Source organism: Aotus nancymaae, unplaced genomic scaffold, assembly GCF_030222135.1.
Source record: "Aotus nancymaae isolate 86718 unplaced genomic scaffold, 86718_ANA_hifiasm-v0.15.2.pri h1tg000088l, whole genome shotgun sequence".
In the NCBI taxonomy this organism is placed as follows: Eukaryota; Metazoa; Chordata; class Mammalia; order Primates; family Aotidae; genus Aotus; species Aotus nancymaae.
In genome coordinates, this window is record NW_026988503.1 from 75,762 (window position 1) to 93,798 (window position 18,037).

The window sequence follows — 18,037 nt, forward strand, 5'->3', positions numbered from 1 at the left end:
GATTCAGGGTACTGTTCACCTCAGGGAAGAAAGGAAGATAAAAGTGGGGTTTAGAAGAATTACACAAGGGAGTTCAATTATATCTGTGGTGGTATTTTTTATACTATGTTCTATACTTTTTTTGTATGCCTGAAATACTTTATAATTAAAAAAACACTACAGAACAAAAATAGATTTCACTCTATGTTATACACTGAAAATTGTTTCAAAGTCAAATATGAATGCCTTTGGTATTATCTAAATTATGTTTCCCACACTGAAAAACCAGTATATGTATTAGATATAGATAGCAGGTTATCTAAGTTCTTACTGCCAGGACATACATACTTCAAACACATGCTTACAAGATGACGATGGCATTTTATAAGTGTGCTTTCTCCTACATTACAAAAAAGCCTGATAAACATCTTCCCAATAAAAGAATAGAGATCACTATTCATACTTAAGTACTTCATGCAATTTTATCAGATCTTTTTTTCCCATACTTACCACAATTCTAGATAGGAAGTCCAGAATCTAAATAATTTTTGTCAGAATGATTGTGGTATCACTAGCACTCATTTAATGCCTGTTATGATAGCATCCTGATAGACGAGTTTTCTTGCATAGCTTTCATTCTCTCAACTGATATAGTGAAAATAAGAAAAGGTACGAATGCATGAAAAAAGCTATCTTCCATTCATTAGTTTAATGTTTTTGTGTTATTGGGCTGACAAGCAGTTAAAGCTAATCTCCATCTAAGTATAGTGTCTAAGGTGAAGAGAAATATAGTATCCTAGAAATCTTAAGTTTGGAAGCTGCACTTAACAGACATTTGTTGGAACGATAAACCAATGGATGATACTGCATGAATTTAATCTAATGGGAAAACAGATATGTAAAAAATGAAAAGTGAAAAAAAAGAATGAATTTCATAAGGGACTCATACACAAGCAGTTCTGAGGCAGGTTTAAGGGGTCCTTAACTCAGAGAGAGCGTGGGAAGATAATTAAAGAAGAGTAATGTCTGAAATAAGATAAAAAGTATGTATAAGGCCAGGCGCGGTGGCTCACATCTGTAATCCCATCACTTTGGGAGACCGAGGCAAGTGGATCACTTGAAGTCAGGAGTTCAAGACCAGCCTGGCCAACATGGTAAAACTCCGTCTCTACCAAAAATACAAAAATTAGCTGCCATGGTAGCGCATGCCTGTAGTCTCAGCTCCTCAGGAGGCTGAGGTAGGGATTCCTTGAACCCAGGAAGTAGAGGTTGCAATAAGCCAAGATCACACCACTGCACTACAGCCTGGGAGACACAGCAAGACTCTGTCTCAAAAAAAATAACAATAAAGTATAAGAGTTCTCTAATAGAGGCATGGAGGGAGATAAATGGCAGAGAACACCGCAATATCCTAGATAAGAGGTCATGAAAGCTTGAACTAAAGCAGGGGAGAAATAAAATTAAGAGCTAATAAGGATAGAGAAGTAAATGGATGTAACCAATGCCTTAATGAAATCAAGTATGACTCCCAGGTATGATTTCAGTGTGGACTTCTCAGACAGGAAATTAAAAGTAAAGCAGAAATTTTGGTGGCAGGGTGCAGGGCAGGGGGGATGTATGTATGTTTAAGAAATATGATGAGTTCACCTTCTGATGTGTTGAGGTTCAGCTTCTTGTAGAGAGCTGGATTATAACTGCTTTTCTGTAGAAGAAATAAGCTGAGAAGGCTGATTTAAAGACATAACGGCCAGAATAAACTAGCCACTTCCAACTTACACCTATAATGTTCACCTCATTCAAAAAAACTACTTAAAGGTATCTAAGAGTTCAAGACTAATCACTGAAACTGACTTCAGAAATCTAAGTTGTAAATGCAGTGATGAACACAACTATTTCACATATCTAATAGTCATACAGAAACCAATATTGGCTTTCAGCTAGAATTTCAGTGTTTGCCAAAAGACAAATGGGGGGTGGGAAGAAAGCCTTTAAGTATAACTAAAAATTCAACACCACTTTTAAGATGCACACAGAAACTAGACTATTACCCAGAGACCAAGTAAATCAATTTCCCAAGTGAAATGAGTACGAATGTTGAAGTATTATACTGTACTTCACATTCGTTAAGTAATCAAGTCAGCACAGTCTTTCAAAGGACTGTCTTGAGGAGAGAAAAGAGGTGCTCTTCACAACAAAGTTGTTACTTCATGTAAAAATTACTAAATACCTTTGATAATGATAAATAAGAACAATCATTTTAAAAATTGCACAATGCCAAAGCAAAGAACCTAGATGTAAACTTTAAATGGTATAAAGCCTCTGTACCTACAAATGCTAAAAAGTTACTATGGCTGATTATTCAATGTTGCTTTCTCAAGAGAATTTTTATTAATAAAAATGTAATAGATATGTACAAGCCAAAACTAAAACTAGTTTAAATCTAGCATTCTCCACAGACATAGAAATAGCTCTAAATTTGTCAAAAATATGGTACCCTGAGAAGCTTGAAAAATATCCTAATCCACATTTAAAGAAGGTAGCAATACCCTTCTCGGCTTCAAAAGCCTTTCAGCTTCAGAATCAACAGCAGATTTTTCCCTACAGAGTATTGTAATATACTGAAAGAATCAGTAAGGAAAAGAAAGAACCTGTTTCTTTTTTTGTTTGGCGATGGAGTTTCACTCTTGTCGCCCAGACTGGAGTGCAGGGATGAGATCTCGGCTCACTGCAGCTTCTGCCTCCCAGGTTCAAGAGATTCTCCTGCCTCAGCCTCCTGAGTAGCTGGGATTACAGGCGTCCAAGCCCAGCTAATCTTTGCATTTTGGGCAGAGATGGATTTCACCATGTTGGCCAGGCTGGTCTCGAACTCCTGACCTCAGGTAATCTGCCCGCCTCGGTCTCCCAAAGTGCTGGGATTACAGGCGTGAGCCACCACACCTAGCCCTGTTCTTTATTTTTTAAAAAGGCCTTAATTATAACTATCTCATCCCTTAGCAAATGGGACAGCCCTGAGAAAACAACAATTTCATCTTATTCTGCTGAGTCACTCCAGTGAGGGTTTTCTCACAAAAATCTAATGCCTATAGGTAGACCTGCTTAAGGACGAACAAGTGGTCTGGCCTACTTATTTAAAAGGTATTCTATAAATACTTCAAAAATGCTGATATTCATCTGTCCTCTATTAGCCCTCTCCTAGCTAAGAGTAACAGAAAACTAGCATAAACTATACTCAGTTGTACTTGGTAGTTGTACTTTTAACTTGTGGAAGTAAAATGTGGCCTCCATAAATGTTTAACATCAGTGGGTTACTTACTCCACTTACTCAGATGCCACCCTCAATCATCATGAAAGTTTTTAACCTAGTAGCCAAAGTGAACCACAAAAGTACCATCCTGGAATCTCATGGATGGACAACTTAGGTGAGTGGTTCAATATATAGTAGAGAGATGAGAGAAAAGGGCACTTTATGATCTTGAGTCCTCAAAGATAGTAGTGAAGAGAGTTACCTTTGTAAAAGCCTCATTAACAGAGGCAAAGGCTAATCAAAAAAAGGTTAGGCACCCAGAAAAAGACTTAAAAGTGAGTTCAAGTCTCTATAGATATAAGTGTTGCATAAAGAACCTAGTCATCCTAAAAACTAAGGAATAAAACAAGTCAAGTCTAAGATCCAGCCCATAACAATGCAAACAATAGAGCACAATGACTATCATTTTAACATGGAATGGACTCAAACCACTTAGATCAGGGGTCCCCAACCCCGTTAGGAACTGGGCCACACAGCAGCAAATGAGCAGGAGGTGAGCAGCAGGCCAGCCAGCATTACCGGCTGAGATCCGCCTCCTGTCCGATCAGTAGTGGCATTAGACTCTCAGAGGAGCATAAACCCCATGGTGAACTGCACATGCTCCTTATCAGAATCTAGCTAATGCCTGATGATCTGAGGTGGAACAGTTTCATTCCAAAATCATCTCCACCGCCCCCCAATCACTCATGGAAAAATTGTCTTTGACAAAACCAAAAACGTTGGGGACTGCTGATTTAGATAATCTACTCAAGACAAAAATATACCATTCGATACTTTAGATTATTTGTTTTTATGCACTCTCTACAAAACCGAAACCTGGTATGTTGTTTTTCTTCAGATTTCATATTTTTGTAATCCAAAAACTCTTTGTGGCTAAGGTGCTATCTTAAGTGACATCAGAAATCACCCCACGGAATATGAATATCAAAAATGCTTAGAGTTCCATTAAGATGAGCAAAGGCTAAGGGTTTTTCCTCAAACATTTCCTAAAGAATCAAAATTCTTACCATCATTTTTTCAAAAAGTTCTAAGAGTTCATTCTCTGACAGTGGCTTTGCAAAGTTCTCCATCATCTCTAAAGGTGCTGCCGAGCAATCACTGCTTGCAAATGTAGTCTTCAGGCTGGGAAGTGGAGGTCTCTCTTTCTTGCTGCCTGGAATTCTTATGCTGGCAAATTTGTCCAGCTACAAAGAAAGACAGAATGACAAACATGTGAGTACTTCCTTTCTCAACTTTTATCTCATCTCAAAAATTAGAAAAACAAAGAGAGCCAAACACGTTATCATTGTGATTTCATCAAGAGGCATTCAACATTGGATATTGAAAATTAAAAATAATAACAAATAGTGGTAAAAATTTTTCAGGAACCATTCTATCTACAGATCAGACAACCTTGAAAGATTCCTTCTAATCTTCACACCACACATAAACTTGAGATTCTAATAACAGATAAATCGTTTGCTTTATATGTTACGAAATTAAGCCGTTTTAGAAAGATTACTTAGATAATTTAGTGTTGGCACCAAACTAGTACTCAGTGTCCCATCCCCTACCCCCTCCTTGTCCCTTTGCCTATTGCCCTTTCCATAATGCATACTATCTCTTGGAGTGGGGGTGTGAGGGGAAAATGATTTAGAAATTGTTAGGAATTGAATTCTACTTATATCTTCATAGCTTATTGGCCTGATAAACTATTTATCTTTGTTCAGGCTGGTATGTATGTGAACTTCTTGAATATCTACAGGGCAGAATGGTGAAAACCTTAGGAAATAAAGCTAGATTTTTGTTGCAATGAGATTTCTTCTACAACTAGATCATCAAATAGCTTGCTGATATTCGAAAAAGCATAGATATTAGTTTACAAAGCTAAGTATTCATTCATTCAAAATTATTTGAATTTCACAAGTTCTATTACTCATAAAGAACCCAGACTCATACAGTTCATGACTCATACAATGTTTCAGCAATCAAAAATGCAAAAAGTCTTAAGCTGAAGCAGGCATCAAGAACAGAAGTATACTCAAACAGCACAATCAGTGATTCCATGAGTTTTTCATCATTGCTGTATACATTTTTAATCTACTGTCTTCACCATGTACACTGTATGCAGACCTGTACTATTCATTATGGTAGCCACTAGCTATGTATGACTATTAAATTAAATTGAATGATATTGAAAATTCAGTTCCTTCATTGGACTAGCCACATTTCAAGTGCTCAAGAGCCACAGGTGGCTGGTGGCTAGCATACTAATACATATAGAACATTTCCATCACTGCAAACAGTTTTATTGGACAGAGTTAGTATAGCCATTAAAAATATCTGATACCTCAAAGTCTAAAAGGACAATAAGTCACAGTATTGATTACTCAAATCACTAAAGAAATAGGACTTCTTCAAATAATGAGACATACAGATAATATTTATCTTTCAAAATAGGTTTCTAAATTTACTATGAAGGTAACGTCTAGGAAAAACTCTGTGTATTGCATTCACCCATGGTCCATCTAACATCACTTAAACATTAAGTACTAAGAATATGACAGCTTCCTGTAGGATTTAGAAAGTTGTCATAAAACACCACTGCTCTCATTCTAACAACCGAAACAAACCAGAAAACATACAAAGTTATATTTGCTGCTGTTGTCCACCCAAGCGAAAACTGAGGACCCAAAGAAACCTACAAGAATAAAATACCAGAAAATGACAAGCCGCTCCTATCCCTGACAAACAGTTGAGGAAGCAGAATAAGTTAAACAAGGGTAAAGAAAAGCCAGCCACATTTTTAAGGAAATATTGATAGTTGCATGGGTGCTGGCATGGCATTAAAGAAATAGTGAGAGCTGCATGGGTGCTAGCATTAGAATTTCAAGGAGCCCCACATGAAGTCCCAGCCCTATGGCAAGTCTTCACCCACCTACCAACGCTTTCCCCCAGTCTTCACCAACTGGAGTAGTATGCCAATGGCTTGGAACAGAACAGGAAAGCTGTATGAATACTCTGTGAGGCATATGCAAACAGCTGCCCTCCAAAGGCCACAGACTAGGCAAAAGACTAGAGATAAATCCCCATGACACATTCTGGACTTTCAAAGAGCATGCCATAGTGCCATCTAAAGCTGGGGCAGAGTACCCGGTCAGAGAGATTTCCTGAAGAAATAGCCAGAAGTAGAACTGAAAACAAAAGAGAATTCTACATTAACCCTAAAATGGGCATTCTCTTTTCCCGAAAGGACATAATGAAGAGTGGACATTACATATGAGATGGATAATTTCAGCAGCGAAGTCACAGAAACTATTTTAATAAAAAGTAACAGATGAATTATAAATGAAAAATATATCAGAAATGAAGAGTTTTCTTGGATGAGCTTAACAGTAACCTGGACATAGCTCAGGAAGAATCAGTGAACCTAAACCCACATCAATAGAAAGTTCCGAACTCAAACACAAACAAAATAATGAGATTAAAAAAAAGTGAGTAAGATCTGAGATGCAACATCAAATGTTGTAACACAAGTGTAATTGGAGTTCAGAAGCAGAAGAGAGAATAGAAATGGTGCGGAAGAAATATTTCAGAAGAGAATGACTAAGAATTTTCCAAAACTGATTAAGTATATATGTATAACTTAATTCACAGATCCAAGAGGCTCAGCAAAACCCAAAAAGAATACAAAACACAGACACAGACACAGACACTCACACACACACCCCTACCCCTAGCACTTCGTGGTCAAACTGCTGAAAGTTAAAAATAAACAGTAAACCTATAAGTACAGCCAGAGAAATAAAAATACATTATATACATGGGAAAAAAATGATATGACAGCTAATTTCTCACCAGAAACAATGGTGGCAAAAAACAACAGAATGGCATCTTTGAAGTGCTGAAAGAAAGGTAGGGCTGACTCTTGCACAACACAGGGATTAGGCCAGTCAAAGTCCACATATAACTTTAGACTCCCTAGAAACTTAACTACTTATAGCCTCCTGTTGACAGGAAACCTTACCAATAACATAGACAGTCAATTAATACATTGTTGTATGTTATATGTACTTACTGTATTCTTACAATAAGTTAAAGAAAATGTTATTAAAATCATAAGAGAAAATACATTTACAATACTATACTTTATTTATCAATACTGTAAGTTTATATCATCTGTTCACAAGGTAAATTGTCTGCTGAAATGGTGACCAACGCAGCCTCAGACCTCAATCTATACAATTCACATATCAAGCAATTCACCTTTTTCTTGTAATGTCATGAGTTTTCTCTGATTCTTGGGAGCACTTCTAACATCACTAGTGGCACTTTGTATGGGTCCCATGGTGTTACTCAGGGTTTATGGTATTGCACTAAACACGATGAAAAATACTCAAGAACTGCAAGAGATCAGCTTTTACTGTAATACGCAATTTACTGGAGAGATTAACTGCTCAAGCGGAGATGATTAGTGTCACATGACATTTTAAGTAGATACTCAACACACTTGAGCTCACCGGAATAGCAACCAGAGGTGACTACAACATTAATACAGTAGTATAGTATGCGGTACAGTTAATTTTATGAAGTTATAGTTTAATACTCCATCTTTACATTTGTTCACATTTCTCTTGACTGCAAATGACACCATCCTTTAGTTCAAGTTTGTGTGCATAAGTTTTGATTAATTTTAACTTTTTATAATAGATTCGTAAATATTTTATGGTATTGAGAAAAGACTACTATTTAAATATATTCAAAACATATATAACTTTTTCTTAACTTTTTCGATATTTCTAATCAGTTTATCTGCAAGTTTTTTCGAATTATTGCAAATCTCCAAAAATTTCCAATATATTTCTTTGAAAAAAACCTTTCTGTAAGGGGGCCTGTGCAGTTCAAATCAATGTTGTTCCAGGATCAACTGTACTGTTATCCTGGGATTCTATAACCAATGAAACTGCCTTTCATTAAGTATAAGCAAAAGAAGGACACTTTCCAACAAAAACTGAGATCATCTGTCTCCAGCAGACCTGTACTAAAAGGTGTAAAAGAAGTTTTTCAGGCTGTAAGGAACTGATACACATATAACTTTTTCTTAACTTGTTCTGGGATGAAATCCCAGATCTACAAAAGAGAAATGAAGCGCAATGGACAGTTGTCTATTAAATGTTGGTGATACAAAGATAAATGAGCTATAACGTAAGACTTACTTTAAATAATTATCAAGTGGAGGAGACAAGCACATAAACAATTATATAGTTATACAGAAAATGCAGGAGGGATGTTAAATGTATTATAATAGCAAAAAAGAGTGGCATCTAACTCATCACCATAAGTGTTTCCTACTTTGGAATCAGTCAGAAACATAAAACTGTCTCCACATGAATATATATGTCCAGAAGTTATATCTCTATGTACATTTGTACTCTGATTATTAATGTTTGTTTAAAAAAACAACAGAGAGAAACAAACAAGAAAAACTGCTTTAGGAAATGGGACTGGTTAACTATCTCCCAAGTCACTACTTCATTGCCATCATTTCTGTACAGATAATATCAATTCCTGAGCACAGAAACTATCTGGCTCTTTACACACACACACACGAACACACACGCACCCAAATTAAAAAAAAAAACAGTGTAACGTAATTAATATGCCAAACTTATAATGAAGTGAAATTAAGCAAAACTTCATTAATGCAACATCAATATTATAAATGTAAACATGTCAATAAATGGGAATAATAAGCTTAAGCACCTCACAAGCTAATTTGTAAATGCATAACCTAATGGCTTTAAGAGTGACAGAAGATATAAAATCTCAGTTTTCACCAAAAACCGAAACTTTTTAAAATAAGAATCTCTAAAAGTCATAAAAATTAATAATATTTTTACTAATATTTACTGAGCCTTTTCTATATGTCAAGCACCAGCTAAGAGCTTGAAATGCAGCATCAGGTTGAACACATTGGTTTAATCCTTACAGTGAGAAAACTGCGTATCTAAAAAATAAAGAAGAAGCTGCAAAACAGTTTTGTACCTAACAATTTCACAGCACTGAGCTCAAAAATGAGATATAGGAAAAAAATCAGCCCTTTATGTTTTCAGGAGTAAAACTACACTTTTATCAATAATATAATTTGTAAAAGTAATAACATTAATAACAAAATATAATTATCATACCTACCCCATATGCTTAGCACCTAAAACTCTAGGGAAAGGATAAATTTTACCCAAATGGAAAAAAAAGTTTTAACACTACCACTAGCATAGATGGATGAAGGCAAGATAAGAAAAATTAGCATTCCCCTCTTCTAGTTTCTAAATCCACAGTGGTCAAAATAATATATGAGATATAAAAGGATCAATCACTATTTCATATTTTCAATATTATGCTTTTATTTCTTTTCCCAGATACGAAAGGATAAAAGAAAAAGATAAGGAAAGAATCATAAAAGAAAAATAAGTACAATCCTTCCTCCTATACTGGAATAGCAACTTGAATCTAGTGAATACCTCAGACTAAAGGTAAAAGCATTCCATGCTCTATTGAGCACTCCAGGTAGATTCTACAAAATCTGGGCACTTTAACAAAGCTAGGTGGAAAGTGAGCTTTACTATCAAATCATTTTAAATGTTTTAAAAGAAGTTTCGTTTTTGTAAAAGAGAGGTTACTATGACTCTATTCAGACATGGAAAAATCACTCCTAATTTATCTTTCATTAAATTGCACACACAACTTGCTTAAACCAAGGCACCATGGAACACTTGAGTAAACTTTAAAAATACTCTTACATAAAAATATGACAGGAATCCCCCAATATTGGTTATCTTGTATTTGGCAATTTGGCTGGGAGTTGTTTGTGTATATCACAGTTTGTGCACTTTCTATTTGCATGTAAAATTTTCATAATTTTATACAAAATTCTTCTCTTAAAATTGAGCAAGAAACACAACACAGATAGGTGAAATATACAAACTATTTGCCTTTGTTAAAGAATTAGTTAAACACATGCAAGACTGAGGAGATTCTGTTATAATGCCATTTGGAGGTGGTATACCACACTTAATTAATATGGCTTTGACTGTGTCTGGGGTATACTAAATTTTATAAATTAATATCATTTATCTTCAGGGGAAGCTAAATGAGCACCCTACTGAGTATTATCTCATACTGAGTATTATCTCATACTGAGTAATCACACTGATAATCAGTAATGACAGTTTAAATAAAACTAATTAAACAAAAAACAGGTTCAAAAAATCTCTATCTGAATTTTTAGTTACAGTATATTACTGTGAAAGTGAAAACTCAGTGTTTTAGGTTTTCAGTATTACATCTTAAATCCCAAAAGGGAAGTAATTTTTTTTATTTAAAAGAAAAGGAAAATATAATTAGTCATCTTTTTCACAAGTATGAAAAACTATGTATGATCATAAACATACTTCAATAGAACCCAGAAGGGAGTAGAAATTTTCATGTAATCCAGGAGAATTATTAAGCAAATAAAAGTTCCTTCTCATTATAGAATCAATTCTATCCAAACACATACCTAAAATACAGAAAAATATACTGCTTGAAATTATCTCATGCAATTTTAAACTATATTTAAGAGGAGGCAAAAACCTAACAACTAACATAGCTTGGCTCTTTAGTTAACTTTATTACTAACCTGGGAACTTACTGATTGAAAACAAGCAAGGCTCTGGAGTCTGACTTCAGAATCATGTCCAACAAACCTTCCATGATAGTACCTATCACAGAGAGGTGTTAACAGGAAATAAAAGTACTATTCACTCTCAGCTTTGGATGAAATGCCTCCCCTGACCACTCTATCTCAAGTAGTGCATGTATCTACTCCTTCTCCATCACAGCACACAGTACATTCTCTTATGATGTCCTTTCACATGACTTATGAAAATCTGTAATTATCTCATTTATTTTCTAATTGTTAACTCTGTCTCTTTCAAACTAAAATGTAAGTGCCATGCTAGACAAACCGTCAACTGTCTTAATCACTGTGGCAGCCTGTCTTTAAGATGGCCCCAGTGATCCTGACTTATATAACCAATAGGTTTTGTGGAAATTATGGAGTGCAATTTTCAAGACTAGATCATAAAAGATTTTACAGCCTTTGTTTTGCTCCCTCTTGAATCACTGACTCTGGAATATACCAGCTGCCAGATCATGAGAACACTCAAGAACTCCTAAGGGGAGGCAAAGAACATGACAAAAAATGGAGGGCTTCCACCCAAAGATGAATAGGTTTCTTGCCAACTGCCATGTGAGTGAGCCATCCTGGAAGTCCCAGTCAAGCCTTCACACATTCATAGATCCAGCCAACATTTTTTCTGCAAACTCAAGGCAGACCTCAACCCAGAACCACCCAGAGAAGTAACTACCAAATTCCTGACACACAGAAGTGGTATGAGATAATAAATGCTTGCTATTTAAAATCACTAAGTTTTGGGGCAATTTGTTACATACCAACAGATAACCATTACAGCCACGTTGTATATGCAGCCTACATGTGTCGGGGACCAGCCCTGACATGGACCGTGGGGGTTGCAAGAGATGTCGGAGACAAAGGAATGAGAAAAGATAAGCTAAGAGTGCATAAAGTGGGGAACAGGGGGCCAACTCGAGTATGGAGGCCGCAAAGGCCCCGAGCTCTGGAGACCCACACCATTTATTGGTGTACAACACAAAGCAAGTATGTGGTAGGGGTGCGGGGGGAGATAGCTAGAGAGGTTTGGCATTTCCTTTGAGGCATACAGAACAAATTTTATTCTAGATTTAATCATTAAACAAGCTAGAGAGGTCGTAGATAGGAGCCAGCAAGTCTGGTCGCATTCTTGTGCTTCCAAGAGGTGTTCCTCCCTTGAGCACAGAGCATGGCATTCCATAAGCTCTCTCCTTCTGTGCCAGATAAGCAGGTTATGCGACAACCTTCCTTCCAGCATACATGCACTGTTTCTACCTGATAGCTAGCAGTCAGTCAATTAATACTTGTTGAAGGTATGAACGCATGAGCAATTATTAGATGATAAAATATATAAAATATAGTTACCATCCCTGCAGGTGCTTACCATTTGAAAGAAAAATATATAATAAAGGATCATAATTTAAGGTACAATATTGTAAATGCCCCCAAGAAAATAAGCCAAGTGAACTAGCAACAGGAATGAATGATTAATTCAAGAGTGCAGAAAAGTACCTTAAAAGGGGCTTTGGAATGGGAGTACAACAGGGAACTTGTGATGCTGATATGAAATTATAGCAATGTTAACTGCTAAGCAGTAGGTCTGCTTGTTCCATGGCCTTTACATTTAAGCACTAGTGACATCACTGGTACAAAGATATATCATCATGGAGAGAAAAACTGACCATTCAATCTTGCAGGTATGATAAACTGAGGCCAGTTTTAGGCCACAGACTTATCACCCAGGAGCAATTCCTACCATTCCACCATTCTGACTTTGATATTCCTCAGTGTTAGAAATTTGGTTTTTTCAGCTCTTAATTTGTATTTTAGTGAAATTTATAAGAAGTTCTTTAGCCAGAGACTTCTTTGAAAAGACCAAAACTTACTGTTCCCTCCCTACCAAAAAATACTTGATCATCTACTTATAATATTTTGTCCACATTTAGGTTTCACATAGTATTTTAATATTATTAAATGAAAAACACATTTATGCTCTAAAATTTCTTCAGTTGCTTGAAAATAAGTTACAATATGCAATATGTGTTCTAAAGCCAGCTGTCATGCATGGAGTAGCATTTGGAGATGCTTGCAAAGGGAAGAACTGAGACCTCACCCCACCAATTAGCACCCACTTGCCAGTCATGAGTGAGCCACTTTGGAAATGGATACTCCAGTCCCATCAAGGTTTCAGATGATTATAATCTCATCAAAGATCTCAAAACAGAACCATCCTGTAAGCTGTTTCAAAATTTTTGATGCAAGAAACTGAAATACCAAGTGTTTATCATTACTTGAAGCCACCAAGTTTTGAGAAATGTTATATAGCAATAGATTATTAATACAGAACTCCTCACAGAATACTTTCAAATGTCTAAAATATATATATGAAGAACTAAAGTAAAATGAGGTAATCAAAATATTAATAAATTTTATTATATAAATGTTCTTCACTATTGCATTAAATAACAAAGGTAATGGCAAGTCCAATTTCGATATAGTGTCAAATGCAAACCATATTTTGAAATATCTTCAGTAACTACTGTGCTTTGAAAATATCTGTGATTTCTGTTGGTGATAAAGTCACAGGTCAAATACTACTGTGGGTTTTTCTGGTATGCTGATAGGTTTTTTCCTATATGCATAACTGAAAGAAATACTAAATTTCATTTACAGATTAAAGAAAAAAATGATTTAATTTTTTCTTCAATGACACCACGACCCTTTAGTGGTCCATAGATCACAAGCTAAGAACCCCTGGTAGGTAATAAAAATAATAGCAGAAATTGTGGTGGAAAAGAAAAAAGTAACTCAAGTTCCAATGCCTTCAGTGAATCAGTGGGAGGGACTGGAAGACCTACAGTTGAGACCACCAACAAGGAGGAACCAACAGGTTGTATACTCTGATGGTTTATGCTTCAAAGAGAGCTGGAAGCTTTTGAAGTAAGAAGCCACCAGGAAAATAAAGCCATCAAAGAACATCCATGTTTCAACTACTGCAAGGAGGAAAGAGAACATTCAAAGACGACGACAGACTTTGAGTTGCAAAGGGCAAAGTAGGAGGGTTTGGGAAGCCTGGAGGACTTGAGAGATAATATCAGATTAGAAGACTGAATGCACCTGAATGGTGAGAGAAGCAAAGGGGTACTTACTGATGATATGAATTGATTATGACTCAGCTCTGCTGAAAGGTGATTTGAATTGTGATAACTGTAATGAAAATTAATAAAGAAACCAAACCATGTGGACTGCACCTCCTTAATTCATCTTCTCTCTGTCCCTACTGCCGCTAGCTCAGGCCACTTCTAACCTGCCTCCATCTCTTCACTGCCCTCTCCCCCTACCATGCTACAGCAATTATCTACCCTAACACCACTTAATCTCCTAAAAATATAAATCCAATCATGCCCCTCACTCCTGTGGTTAAACTCTTTCAATAGCCCCTCATTACTCAAAGGATGACATTCTTGGCTCAAAGATCCATCTTGATCTGAACCTATTTCCTCTCTAGACAATCTCTTCACCACTCCGCCACCTTACACTGTATGATCTAGAAATAAAGAATAACTTAGAGCCTTCTAAACATGCACAGGCTGTTTCTTGTGCCTAATACCTACCCACACCTCATACCCCATCCCCTTACCTGGCTAATTTCAACTCAGTCTTCAGCTCCCAACTTAAACTATAGCTCATGTTAGAGCCCATTTTGATTCCTCAAGACTAGGTTAGATGCTCAAAGACTTAGTGCTTGCATCATATAATATGTATACAATTCTTTAACTGCTTGTGAACATATATGTTTACTGAACTAGACTTTTAAGTCCTTGAGAACAGGTACTATTTTATTCACTAAAACCATCTCTGAATTTACCACAGTTCTAAACATGTAGTGGATGTTATATTAATATTTGTTGTTAAGTGAATAAATTAATTAGCTTCCTATCTTCCAGGCCTGGAACGCCACAGCCATTGCTTCTTGCCTTGCTAAATTTTTCTCAACAATATTCTAAATAAAAAATAATTAACATAGCATATCAGGGAGAATGCCAGGTGTTATGTCTTTTATATATTAAATAGGAAAACCCAGCCTCTTCCTAACACTAATAACTTATAGTCCCCTACACTAAAAAGAAGCATAAATTTGTTACTTAATATCATGATATCAGGTAGTAAGAAAAATATCCATTCAAAAAGGAACATGAATATCATTGAAAAAAAATTTAACATTCAAGAAACCCCAAAGTTCTATCTATCTATCTACTCAAAAGTACAATTCTAACTGCATATATTTAAATATTAATACCATATACTTGAAAGGTAATGTAAATTAGCTCTGTATATATTACATTTTAAAGAGCATAGACCTATATTATCTATACACAAAAATCATCTGAAGACATCAATAATTGCTTTCTTCTTGTCAACCTGACATGCTTTCACTACAAATCCATTTCATTGGTATGCCAGAAGTAAAATTATTAAGGAGTAAAAAATTACACCAACTCCTGCAGCCCAGACTCCAACCTGTCCTTCAAAACTCAGCTGAAAAGTCACCTTCACATGAAGTCTTTCAAGATCAAATTAACCTTCCAGCCCCTATCACACCACACTGAAACTACTGATTATCTATGCATCCATTTCTCTACTGTACCCAGAGGACAGAGACCTTCTTTTTCCATATTTCTATTTCTAAAACAGTACTAGGCACTTAACAAATTCTTAATGAATGAGTGGACAAAAGAATGAATAAACAAGTCTGTACACCCCACTACATCTTAGTTTGTTCTACTCTGAGAGCTCTTGATCTTATTCCCAAGTTTGTGCTGATTTGAGGAGGAGCTCTCTAAACTATCCTATAAATATTTAAAGATTCTAAGATAGTACTTAAGTATTACTACTGAAAATTTAAGTACAGGAAGTCCTAATTAACTCATTATGGGCTAAAAAAGGCCCACCTGACTAAGTGAATAGTTTAAGTTCTTTAAAACAGAACTTGTTTTGATGTATTTTACATTCAGTTACCCCAGTCCATGCTGGTATTTCCACTTTATACAGAAGAGTATAATATGAATATATAGTTTTACTGAAAAACTGTGGTAGGGCAGACAGGGAAGGTCATACTTTTTATCACTCGTTGTTATTAACTTACCAAGGAAAATATAAAAAGTTAGTAAAAATAGAAAATAAATTATAATACAGAAAGCCTTATATCCTACTAAAAAAATAAGATAAAACTATTTTAAATGATTCTAGGTTGAGCTTTTATTTTTAAAAGCTACTGACTTATCTTCTATTACTTGACGTTAAAGGTAGGCACAAATTCAGGTAATGAAAGTCATTTTCCTTTCTTTCATAAATATGATGTCTAATTTAGCACATGTCCCACAAGACACATCACATCTAGGTAGGTACAGGTAAACAAAGCTCAGTCCTATTAGGCTACATTGAAGTTTCACAGAAATCACACAGTAATATACTAGAGTTGTTTGGTAACAGTTAGTTATACCGAGTAAGAAAGCCCAGAGAAGTCAGGAGGCGAGAGAATAGTGAGGTGAAAGCTTCCACAGCATGTGATTTCCACAGTGGCTCTATGACCCCAGTACCCTAGGGAACTTTGAGGAGAACGAAGAAAGCCTATATCTGTATTTGGGTGCAGGCTGCAGTTGTTCTGAGATCTGTGAGGTGTTTTCCATACAGAAAAGTTTTTCCAAGTCCTTTACAACTAAAAGTATCTCATATCCTTTAACTGTTGACCTCTCTCAGTCAAACACCTCACTATTTCTTTGGGATAGATCTTTTTCAGTTTTGTTTACTTGAAATATTCAAAATAGTTCATTTCTCATCTTAGAAAACATCTTAGATATAGTATGTCTTTACAATTATAATGATTTTCTCAGGATTAAGGTCAATGGCTATGATACAATTTCTCCTTTTCCATTTAAAAGTCAGGTGTCTCAAACAGATGGCATCAAGGGAAAAGCAGAAAATAATGAGATACAGCCTTGGTAACATGGAGAAACCCCATCACTATAAAAAAGAAATATAAAAATTAGCCAGGCAAAGTGGTATATGCCTGTAGTCTCTGCTACTTAGAGGTCTGAGCTGGAGCCCAGGAGGTTGGGGCTACAGTGAACTGTGTCTGCACCACTGCCCTGAGTGACAAAGCGAGACCCTGTCTCACAAAAAAAAAAAAAATTAAAAAAAATAAGATATACTTCTAGATTTTACACTTGGTGCTCTCAGTGGAGTAAAGGATAGTACTTAAATGGCAGTATAATGCTTTTGATAAAAATCATGTTATCTGGAGCCAATCTGCCAGAGTTATCCCATGGCTCCCTAAGACTCTTAACAAGTTACTTAAAATTTCTCCTCCCCCAGTTTCCCCATCTTTAAAGATGGGAACAATATCAGTGCTTACTCAGAGTCTTGGTGTTACAATTAAATGTATTTACATAGTAAACATCTGGACCACTATTTAGCACATCGCTAACAATTCCATAGTCCTTACCATAACTTAACACACAGTTCTTCTAATTAGCAAACATAATTCACTAGTTATGTTGTTTTGTTTTGTTAAGATAAGGTTTTGCTCTGTCACCCAGACTGGAGTACAGTGGCACAATCATAGCTCACTGTAACCTCAAACTCCTGGCTCAAACGATTCTCCTGCCTCAGTCTCCCAAGTAGCTAGGACTATAAGTCCATGCCTCTACACCATCACACACAGCTAATTTTTTTTGGTGGGGTTATGGGTGGTAGAGACAGGGTCTCCTTATCTTGCCCAGGCTAATCTCGAACATCTGGGCTCAAGCAATCCTCCCACTTCAGCCCAAAGTGCTACGATTACAGGCATGAGCCACTGCACCCAGCCCCCTAGTTATGTTTTTACACTCCTTAAGTAAAGTCTCCAGCAACTTGTATCTTTTTATTCCCTAGAAGGTTTCTGCATGCTAATGAGAGATGCATTATCAAGTTAGAGAGGCAGGGTTCTGCCATGAAGGCTTTATCTGCCATGTTAGACTTCACCTATATAAAACAGGTGCAATTAAAGTAGTTTCAAACAGCAT

General features: G+C 36.1%; 1 protein-coding gene across 1 annotated transcript in view; it reads right to left on the minus strand.

Moving 5' to 3' along the window:
• The window catches only part of LOC105710476 (protein diaphanous homolog 3-like), a 139,718-nt gene that overhangs the window by 70,589 nt on the left and 51,092 nt on the right, over positions 1 to 18,037 (minus strand). The window contains exon 3 of the mRNA XM_012442841.2: positions 4,291 to 4,467. Within this exon, the coding sequence (XP_012298264.2) occupies positions 4,291 to 4,467 (177 nt within the window). The remainder of the gene's footprint in view (positions 1 to 4,290; positions 4,468 to 18,037) is intronic.